The 11,890-nt window shown below is 38.2% G+C and overlaps 1 protein-coding gene across 4 annotated transcripts in view; it reads right to left on the reverse strand.

Annotated features, from left to right (window-relative positions):
* Positions 1–11,890, reverse strand: part of KIZ (kizuna centrosomal protein) — a 106,568-nt gene that overhangs the window by 57,969 nt on the left and 36,709 nt on the right. For all 4 annotated transcript variants that reach the window (XM_012728425.1, XM_012728426.1, XM_012728424.1 and 1 more), the window contains one exon: positions 11,289–11,604. In XM_012728425.1, coding sequence (XP_012583879.1) covers positions 11,289–11,604 — 316 coding nt within the window. The remainder of the gene's footprint in view (positions 1–11,288; positions 11,605–11,890) is intronic.

Raw genomic sequence — 11,890 nt, forward strand, 5'->3', positions numbered from 1 at the left:
GACGCTAAACTTGATACCTCCAGGCTCACACAAGACAGATAAGCCTCTAAACAGACCATAGGCATACATATTACAAGCATCAGCCTGACTAAGGGAACCTTCGATTTGCTAGCGCAAGGATTGTTGTGGGAGACTCAACGATTGGGGGAGCTCCCATTAGGGAGCCGGAAGCAGCTTGAAAGTGCTGTAGCCTAGAGGCTTGCCCCTCTATTACCAGCTTCCCGCCCCCACCCACACAACCGGAGGTAGAGCCCAGGAGGTAGATGACAGCTTGACAGCTGGTTTGGCAGCAGGCTTGGTGGTGATGGCTCAGCAGCTATGGAGGAAACCTAGGACATGAGAAGGCTACAAAGATCAACAGGTGGACGAGTGGGAGCAGCAGTCTTGCTACAGTGTGAGGCTAGCAGGGACACTAGCTGGGGAGTCTTCCTTTTGGCACTCCCCCTCACGCCCCCTCCCCCCAACCCTCCCACCTGTGTGAATAAGTCCAGTCCCGAAAATTTACTGGCAGAAGTCTCTGGCACCACCTAGTGACAAAAACAAATTCACCTAAAACCAGGTGGCTTGCCTGAGGGAGAGTCATCAGGAGGAACTTTTTAGGACAAGCCCTTACACCGGAGGTCTCTAGGTGAAAGGAAGCCCCAGGAGCACCTTTACTTACCCAGCTACCTCAGGAGACTAAAAGGAAAGCCAAGCAAAACTGCAGACTTTGGGAAGTCTACTCTACACAGACATAGGGTACACCCCAGGAAACCAGCCTAAAAGCACAAGGACTAGCTGAGAGCCATCAGTCCTCGGGGAGGCAATTCTTGTTGATTTTGTTTGCTTTGTTCCTATATGGCTCGGATTTCTGAGCCCTTCCTTCATTCCTGGCTTTGGTTTTCTGTCTCCTCTAGCTTTCTCCTTCCTCTTCAACATTATTATTACTGCTGTCCTTCTCTCTGTTACCTCCCCTCCATTTCGCTCTACCTCCATTTAACCTTCATTTTTCCTATTACCTTCCTTCCTAGTACATTTCCATATCACCCCCGCCCCTTTCCCCTAACACCTCTCACTCCCTACTCTGTTTTAAATCCATTATTTTGTCAAGACACACCTAGAAGAAGCGAGAAGTTCAACAGAGAAAATCAGCCCATCCAGGCACTTCTTGCAGGCACCTCCCAGAGGTTAAGACTCAGTGTATTACTAGAAGAACTGAACCCCACAAGAGACCCCTGACTGTTACTGGCTGAGATGACAGCTGCAATTTCACACAGCGGGGGCTGGAAAAACAGGAGATCTTGAAATGAAGCACAGCTCAGATCATCTTCCATAACTATAGTGTCTGGATGTGTAACCAGCCACAGAGGCTTAGATGTTAGGCAGACATATTTACACCATAGCAAGATAATTAGAAATCATGCCCACCAGCAACAGTGGCACAGGAGTACTTAGAACAAAACAAAGTAGAAGGCCAGCAGGAAGAAGAAAAAACACAAGTGAACAAGCAAGCCCCTCTGGAAATAATATACCACAGAGAAAAAGACATTCCCCAGAAAACAATATTATGGAAACAGAAGAATACCTCCACCCAACAAAGATTTCAAAAAGGCCATGATGGAAATAATTAAAGAGCTAAAAGAGCAAGTAGAAAGAAATAAAGACACAAGCAATGAGCTGAGGAAGAGAGTGAAGGATCTAATTAAAGACAGGTGAAGGAACTCAAGAACTCTGGGAAAAGCCAAGAAAACAATAGAAGAAATGAAAGAATGAATCAGCATTCTTGAAGGTTCAGACATAAAAAGAACAAAAAGAGAAAAGGAAAGAACTACAAAGGAAAACAACTGAAAAGGCAATCCAAGAAATATCAGATGCAATGAGGAAAAGAAATATAAGAATCATAGGTGTCCCAGGAGGCAAAAAGAAAGAAGAGAGAGCTGAAACACTGTTCAAGGAGATAATTGACGAGAACTTCCCAAACATGAAGGAAATGAAAATAGAAATACAACACCCAGAACACCAAACAACCACAATGTAAAGAAGCTACAGCAAGACACGTAACAGTAAAAATTTCAAAGGTCCAAAATAAGGAAAAAAATAATGAAGCTGATAAGGGGGAAGACAGATAACATATAAAGGAAAACCAACAAGGATGACATCAGACGTCTCCAAAGAAATACTACAGGCACAAAAAGAATGCAGGGACATATTCAAAAAACTTCAGGTCAACACCTGAAGTGAACCAAGAATACTCTACCCTGTGAAGCTCTCCTTCCTCTACTATGGAAAAATAAAAACTTCCCATGACAAACAAAATCTCCAGAAATTCATTGCTACTAAATCCCCACTACAAAAATTACCACTGAGAAGCAATAGAACACCTCCACAGAGAAGCAATAGAACACCTAAACAGGCAGTTACAAGCAGTGAAATTGATACAGTAATCAAATTTCTCCCCAAAAAACAAAAGCTTAGGTCCAGTTGGCTTTACAAATGAATTTTGCCAAACATTCAGAAATGAAGTAGTACCTGTTCTACACAAACTCTTCTGAAAAATTGAGAACACAGGAATACTACCAACCACATTTTATGAGCCAACACTTACAATAATACCAAAACCAAACAAGGACAACACACAAAAAGAAAACTATAGCCCGGCCCTCCCTGGTGGTTCAGCGGGTTAAAGGTTGCACTAAGAAGCTAAAGTCATTTCCGCATGGGCTCAATTCCCGCCTGCCCGGGAGGTGACCACATGGCTTGGCAGACCTCTCCTGGCCCGCCCGCTGCTCCCCTCAGCAGTGTACTTCATCTATCTGCCTGTACTGCTCCTGGCTCTGTCTCTGGTGAATCCTCTCACCCTCCGCATCTCTGGCCGGTACCCCAGTTCTGTACGAATAAATAAATAAATAAATCTTAAAAAAAAAAAAGAAAGAAAGAAAACTATAGGCCAATCACTCTAATGAACACTGATGCAAAACATCCTAGCTAATAGAATCCAACAATATATCAAAAAGATAATTAACTGTGACCAAATGGGATTTATCCCAGGGGCACAAGGATGGTTCAACATTCAAAAAAATCAACTAATGTAATCCAACACATCAACAAAAAGAAAAATAAAAACCGTATGATCATATCAATAGCTATAGAAAAAGCATTCGACAAAGTACACATCCATTCATGATAAAGGTACTTGAAACTCGTGGGATAGAAGGAACACAACTTAATGTAGTAAAGACCATATATGACAAACCCATAGTCAATGTCATTCTCAATGGTAAAAAGACTGAAATCCTTTCCCGTAAGTTCAGGAACAAGATAAGGTGTCCACTCTCACCACTGCTTTTCAATATAATACTGGAAGTCCTAGCCAGAGCAACAGACAAGAAAAAGGTATACACGGAATCCAAATAGGGAAAGAAGCAGTAAAACTATCACTGTTTGCAGATGACATGATAATAAACATAGAGAATCCCAAAAACTCCACAGAAAAACTTATCAAAATAATAAACCAGTTTAGTAAAGTAGCAGGATACAGAAATCAATAGCTTTCCTATATACAAACAATTACTCTGAAGAAGAAGAAATCAAGAAAAAGCATTTTCAAAAGTGGTGAAGGACCGCTACAAAGAAAATTATTAAATATAGTTAAAAGAAACAGAAGAAAATACAATAAAATGGAAGGCGATCCCTTGCGCATGGATTGGAAGAATTAACATCATTAAAATGGCCATCCTACCAAAAGCAATTTATAGATTTAGTGCTATGCCTATAAAAATCTCAATACTGATGAAATTGATCTACCAAAAAAAAAAAAAAAAAAACCACACACACACACAAACAACAAAAACCCCCAAAAATTTGAATAGCTATGGTTCTTGTGAATAAAAAAAGAAGGGAGTGGAAGTACTACCTGCCCAGGCATCAAACTGTACTACAAAGCCATAATAATTAAAACTGCAAGGAACTGGACCAAAAACAGACCTACAGACCAATGGAATCGAACAGAAAACCCAGATATAAATCCACAGCTTTTTGGATAGCTAATCTTTGACAAAGGAGCAAAGACTATGTAGTGGAACAAGGAAAGTGTTCAACAAATGGAAAAGCTGGTCTGCTATGTGCAAAAAAATGAAGCTGGATTACTTCCTCACACCATACACAAAAACCAACTCAAAATGGATTAAAGAACTAGACATAAGAACTTAAATCATAAGATATATAGAAAAAAATATTGGTGAAACAATACACAACATACACCTCAATAACGTCTTTAAAGATACATCACCCAAAACAAGGATAGTGAAAGACAGGATAAACAGCTGTGACTACATCATATTGAAGAGCTTCTATACAGAAAGAGAGACACTACATAAAACAGATATCCCACTGACTGGGAGAAAATTTTTGTACATGATACGAATGATAAAGAGCTGATTACAAAGATATATAAAAAGCTGACGAAACTCAACAAATATAAACTTAGCAATCCTATTAAAAAATGGGCAGGAGAGCTACAAAGACACTTCTCCAAAGAGGAAGTACAGATGGCCAATAGGCATATGAAAAAGTGTTCAGCATCACTTGTAATAAGGGAAATGCAAATCAAAGCCACAATGAGATACCACCTTATACAGACATGAGAATGGCACATATATTTAAAAAAAAAAAAAAAAAAGCAAGCAACAATAAATATTGGTGAGGGTGTGGAGAAAAAAGAACTCCTCTACACTGCTGGTTGTTTCCAACTCTTACCTATTATAAATAGCGCTGCCATAAACATAAGGGTGCAGGTATCCTTCTGAATCATTGTTTTTGCATGGTTTGGATAGATTCCTAGTAGTGGAATTGCTGGGTCATATGGTAGCTCCATTTTTAGTAATCTGAGGAACCTCCATACAGCTTTCCATAGTGGTTGGACCAGTTTGCATTACCACCAATAATGCATAAGAGTTCCTTTTTGCTAGTTTTTTTAATATGTGCCAAACCAAAAATAAACAGACAACTATAAATCAGAGACATTCTGCAGCAGAGGGTGAGGGAAAGGGATCAAAACGAGGGAGGGAAGAACACAAGAGACTATGGTGATGGTTCACAGGAGAACTGGTAGTGGAATTCTATGAGGACTACACCTGAGAAAATATAGCAAATATTGTAAAAAATGAACAATGTTGTAAAAAATATATAAACTATATAGTAAAAAAATTGACAAAAACAAGAATCTAATTTTTCTTCTTGAGTTTCCTTACTCAATCTTATGAAATTTTATCCTTGATGACACTAGTTACAGTCAGTGTAGAACATCTAGGAGACAGACCAGGATACCAGTTAAGAATGCAGACTTTGGGCTCTCCCTGGTGGCCCAGCTGGTTAAAGCACAGCACTGAGAAGCTAAAGCCACTTCCCCATGAGTTCGATTCCCGCCTGCCCCGGAGGTGACCACATGGCGTGGCAGACCTCTCCTGACCCACCCGCTGCTCCCCTCAGCAGTGTACTTTGCTGATCTGCCTGATCTGTTCCCCACTCTGTCTCTGATGAATCCTCTCACCGCCCCTGCACCTCTGGCCTGTACCCCAGTTCTGTATGTACAAATAAATAAATCTTAAAAAAAAAAAAAAAAAGAATGCAGACTTTGGACTCGGAAGGTCAAATTCAAAGTACACTGAAACTGTTTCAGCTTCCTTCTCTGCAAAATGGTGATAACAGGAATATATGGATTAGAGTAAATAAAGATCTTACAACAGTATCTGGCACAAAGTTGGTGCTATTGAAAGATAAATCACCACAATGATTGTGATTTGTGTGATAGAGCATGGAAATTAAGAGAATGAATTCTCATCTTCAGTTGTCAGTATGGATGTTAGCTACACCTTTGATGATCTTTGTTTAACCAATTTATTTAATCTTTCAAAACCCTTCTACTTGCTATTGCAGCCCAAATCCGTTTGGTTCTCTAGTTGTCCCCATTATTCTCTTTGACTCCTTCCCCAGATTCTTTCTGATCTTCCTAACTTTAGATGTGCAGGCAGGCTGGGGCTGTTCTCCTGCCAAAGCTGACTTCTTAAAAGTCTTCTTAGGGTCCTTGACTTTAAAAATGAAGTTATTCTCTATAGTTCACTAAGGTTGTAGCATGTGAAATCAATACCCAAAAATTAGTTATATTTCTATATTAACAAGCAATCCAAAAAGGAAATTACAAAAGCATTCCACTTTTGTAATCAGAAAGAATAAAAAACTTCAAAATAAACAAAATGACAGTATAAGAAACTAAAGATGACACAAATACATTGAAAAATATTTTGTTCATGGTTTGGAAGATTAATGTTGCTAAGATGTCCACACTACTCAAAGTGATCTACAGAGTCCATTCAATATTTAACAAAACCCCAATGGCTCTTTTTTTTTTTTTAACATAAATAGAATCTCTAAATTTTATATGGAACAACAAAGGGCTCTGATTGCCCAAAATTACATTGAGAAAAAAATGACAAAGATGAAAAACCTGAATTCTCTGATTTCAAAACACCACAAAAGTAAGTAAGCAAGACACTGTGGTACTGACATAAACACAGACATATGCACAAATGGGACAGAATAGCAGTTCAGAAATAAACCCAAGCATATACATTCACTGGATCTTCAACAAAAGTGTTAAGAATATTCCAAGGGGAGGGCCCTCCCTGGTGGTGCAGCGGGTTAAAGCACAGCACAAAGAAGCTGAAGCCACTTCAGCATGAGTTTGATCCCTACCCTGGGAGGAGACCCACATGGCATGGCAGACCTCTTCTGACCTGCCCGCTGCTCCCTTCAGCAGTGCACTTCACCAGCTTGCCTGTTCTGCTTCCCACTGTCTCTGGTGAATCCTCTCACTGCCCCTGCACCTCTGGCCTATACCCCAGTTCTGTATGTATAAATAAATAAATCTTAAAAAAACAAAAAAAAAACCAAAAGAATATTCCAAGTGGAAATGGTAACCTTTTCAACAAACAGTGCTATTAAAAAGTATTCATAGGCAAGAAAATAAAGTTGGGCCCTTGTTTTACACAATATACAACAATCAACTCAAAATGGATTAAAGACTTAAAAGTTAACACTGAAACTGTAAAACTCCTAGAAGGAGAAAACAGGAAAAGTTGCCTGATGCTGATTTACCAATGACATATTATTGGATATGATACCAAAGGCATAAGCAACAGAAGCCAAACAAGACAAGTGGGTCTAGAGCAAATTAAAACATTTCTACACAGCTAAGACAACCAGAGAGAAAGGAAATGGTGGGAAATATTGCAAGCCACATACCTTATAAGGAGCTAGTGTCAAAAATATTTTTAAGGAACTCTTATAACTCAATTATAAAAAAAAATGTGATTAAAATACAGTGAAAGGGCTTATATATTTCTCAAAGGCATACAAATGGCTAAGCAGGCATATGAAAAGATTCTCAAAACCATTTATCATCAAAGAAATGCAAATCAAAAGCACATGGAGATATCACTTTATTGAGTGGAAGGTACAAAAACAATAGCAACCACCGCCATAATGGCCCCCTCCAAAAACAAACCAGAAAACAAGTGTTAGCAAGAATACTGGGAGACAAACCCTTGCACACTATAGGTGGAGACTGTAAAATGTTGTAACTACTATGGAAAACAATATGGAAGTTCCTCAAAACATTAAAAATAGAAGTACAATGTGATCTAGCAATCTCAATTCTGGGTATTTATACAAGAGTTGAAATCAGTATCTCAGAAAAATAACTGCACTCTCACTTTGAGAAGCAGTGTTTATAATAGTCAAGAGGTAGAAACAAACTAAAGTCCTTTGCCAGATGAATGAATACAGAAAACGTAGAATCTACATATAATAGACTATCATTCAGCCATAAAAGAAGGGTATCCTGTCTGATTCTGATTAACCACAGAAAATCAGAAAATCAATAGGTTCACAAAGAAGCCCTCTTCAACAAATGGTGCTGAGAAAACTGGACTGCCACATGCAAATGAATGAAACGACTATTATCTCATACCACAAACAAAAACCAACTCAAAATGGATAAGATTTGAGTGTAAGACTCGAAACCATAAAGTGTAGGAGAAAATAAAGGCAAAAACATCTTTGAGGCCTCATCTCTAGAAGCAAGGAAGAACAAAGGAGAAGATAAACAGCTGGGATTACATCAAATTAAAAAGCTTCTCTAGCAAGAAACAACAGCTAAAATGAAGAGATATCCTACTGAAGGGTAGGAAATATGTGCATACCATACAACTAATAAGGACCTACTATCAAAGATCTACAAAGATCTTTAATAAAAACTCAATAAAAACAAAGAAACAACCTAGTCAAAAAATGAGCAGAAGAGCTAAAGACACTTCTCCAAAGAAGAAATGCAAATGGCCAAGAGGCATATGAAAAACAGTTCCACATCATTTTTATCAGGGAAATACAAGTCAAAACCACAGTGAGATATCACCTCACACAGGTGAGAATGGCCCATATTAAAAAAAAATTTAGAACAACGAATGCTGGTGAAGATGTGATTTAAAAAAAAAAAAAAAAGGAACCCACTTACACTGCTGGTAGGGATGCAGACTGATCCCGTCACTATGGAAAGGTTCTTCAAAATGCTAAAAATACATTTACCAGATGATCCAGCAAATCCACTCTTAGGTATCTACTTGAAAAACACAAAACACTAATTTGGAAGGAAATTTGTATTCCTATGTTTATTGCAGCATGACTTACAATAGCCAAGACATGAAACAACCCAAATTTCCTCAAAAAGAAGAGCGGATGACAATGTGACACATACATATACACAACAGAGTACCATTCAGCAATCAAAGAAGATAAACTTGTGCTATTTGTGGCAGCATGGATGGCTGGAAGGGATTATGCTCAGTGAATAAGTCAGAAGGAAAAAAAAGTAAATATTGGATAGTTTTCACTTACATTGGAAAAGTAAAACAGGGAAGGGAAGAGAACAAGGGACTACAGTGATGGATCACACGTGCTAATGGATGAACTAGGGACTACAGCTGAGGGCAGAACTTAAATACGCTACAAAAATAAAAGGTGGAAGAAAATAAATTTACTAAAAAAGTAAAAGTGAAAACTTTTTAAAAGAAAGTCAATATGCTCAGATTTGATAACAGACACAGAAAAAAAATATTGCTGAATAACCTTGCACTCTGTGGGTATTCTGTGGAGACAAACATGTAATAATTCTCCAAATCTCCAAATTTCCCAGTGAAATTTTAGAAAACCATATCCCTGTATTACAAGGAGTGTGGCTTTAAAGTCAGGAAAAAGTGACTCATGTAGCAGGATGGGAAACAGAGCATTCTTAATACTACAGAGATAGTCAACGTTTTTCATCTCAAAAAAACATTTAGTCCTGGTTAAAGTAAACTACAGTCTCGCAGTCGACCACAGTACTAACTTATCCAATTATTTCCTATAAAAATATAAAACCCGGCCCTCCCTGGTGGCGCAGCGGGTTAAAGCACTGCACTGAGAAATCTAAAGCAGCTTCCACATGAGTTTGATTTCCCGCCTGCCCCAGAGGTGACCACATAGTGTGGCAGACCTCTCCTCACCTGCCCGCTGCTCCCCTCAGCAGTGTATTTCGTCGATCTGCTAGTTCTGTTCCTCACTCTGTCTCTGGTGAAGCCTCTCATTGCCCCTGAGCCTCTGGCCTGTACCCCAGTTCTAGTTTTATGCACAAATAAATAAATCTTTAAAATAAATAAATAAATAAAACCCAAATACACACATTCTACCTCTAGTAAGAAAGCTAGTGCTGATATAGTATGTAATAAGGGTGCTCCTTTGATGAGACAGAAATATTACTAGAAAAATCAATTAGGCTTGTTTCTGCAATAAATCAAATTTCCTATAAATCTGTTAGTTCCTCTGTTCAGAGTGCAAGTACTTTGAACATGGATGTGATTTTAATAAATACTTCTTGAACATCAATTTACAGTCCTTTAGATTATTAATTGAACTTTCACCATAAGTGAATAATGAATGGTAAGACGCAAGAACACTAAAAGGCATAATGGCACACTAAGAGAATATACACTCACATGCACAAGTCACCCACTGGTTTCTCTCTGCCTCCAGGACTGTTGGAAGGACTTACAACATCAGAGTTTAATATGAAATTCTGGAAGGTAGGCTGGGTGGAGGGCTTGCTCCAATGGCTTATGTGTCACTCCTATCACCCTGGCCTTGATTTCTTCATTTTTAAAAGGTGACCTTAGTTTGTTTACTTAGGTTCACCCTCACCCTAAACTGATGCCAACTGATGCCACTTTGCTGTTTTTCTGTTTTGCAGAATTGGTTTTTAACAGTTTCCATGTTTTCTATGTAATTCCTACCTAGTATTTTAATCAACATTAAAAAAAAAGTTTTTATAAGTTGAATATTACAAGTACTCAAAATATAAAACATTGATGTTCTTATCTAACATGAAATCCCAATGGCCTCATATTTATATTTAGAAAAGGAAAACTGACTTAATACATAGAAGTGTGAAAGCATATTTCATCATATAGCAAGACAACTTATTAACACATATTCCATATAGAACAAAAATAAAACTGCTGTAGGCATATGGAATTGAACAAATTAATTAGATGCAAAGTTTGTAGTTTTTCAAATTGAATCCCTACTAAACTTAACTGTTGCCACTCTGTGTCACCAAGACTTCAAATCACTTATTTTATAAAAATATGGAGGGTAGGTGGCCCTCCCTGGTGGCGCAGCGGGTTAAAGCACAGCACAAGAAGCTTAAGCCACTTCCACATGAGTTCGATCCCGCCTGCCCCGGAGGAGATCCACATGGTGAGGCAGACCTCTCCTGACCCGCCTGCTGCTCCCCTCAGCAGTGTACTTTGTCAATCTGCCTGTTCTGTACCCTACTCTGTGTCTGGTGAATCCTCTCACCCTCCGCATCTCTGACCTGTACCTCAGTTCTGTACGAATAAATTAAAAAAAAAAAAGTGTTTAAAAAAAAAAAAATATGGAGGGTAGGGGTGGTGCAGAGTGACCTATGAATTAACCAGGAAATGTTTGGGAAGCTTAAAATTGTTATTCCACATGATTCAATGATATCAAGATTTTAAAAGCTATTTTGTAAAATAAATAAATAAATAAGGAAAAAACTGGACCTTATCTAAAAGACTATTTATGAGGCTTAAGAAACTTACAAATTCATGGCTAAATGTTCAATAATATATTCCCAATAGAATGGTCTTGAAAAATGTCTCTAATTAAAAACAGAACAGTAAAAATATTGAATGGCTTACTCTCTTGTTGGTGAGTTAGTGGAGGATTCCTTTTTTGAATCAGGAGAGCTTAGAGTTTGCAAAATACAATTATGTTTTTCAGTAGATAAGGCATCTTTTTCTTGCTCAGAGTGGATTAATTTAAAGGCCTCTATTCCATCTTCTCCTGCCATCTTGTCACCCGGAATTGGCTGTGGTTCTGGACTCTTTAAAATCAGATCATCTTCACTTACAGAAACTGTGAGGTCACTGCTGCTGCTCAAACTTTCCTCCTCCTGCTCTTCCTGCATTTTTCTGAGAGGTGTCTGTGACTCTAGGTGCCCCTGAAGAGGATGATCTGTAAAATGGGATACAAACAGATTACTGTTCACTAACTTCAGGAGGAGATATGATGTTCTACCTCATAGAACAGAAACTAACTCACCAGTTAAAACAATGGAGAAACAAGTAACTGAGTGTTTAATAAAAAGTCCTAAAATATTTAATCGATACTACACAAGGTTTAAAAATCAGATAATTTACTTGCAAAAATATTTGCATTTATATATTTTAAAAATGTTATTAAATGGAAGCTGTTCATAAAGTCACTACTTTGCTTTAGTGATAAAATGAGAGAGTGTATT

This window comes from Condylura cristata, unplaced genomic scaffold, assembly GCF_000260355.1.
Source record: "Condylura cristata isolate star-nosed mole 26May11 unplaced genomic scaffold, ConCri1.0 scaffold00022, whole genome shotgun sequence".
NCBI classification, from domain to species: Eukaryota; Metazoa; Chordata; class Mammalia; order Eulipotyphla; family Talpidae; genus Condylura; species Condylura cristata.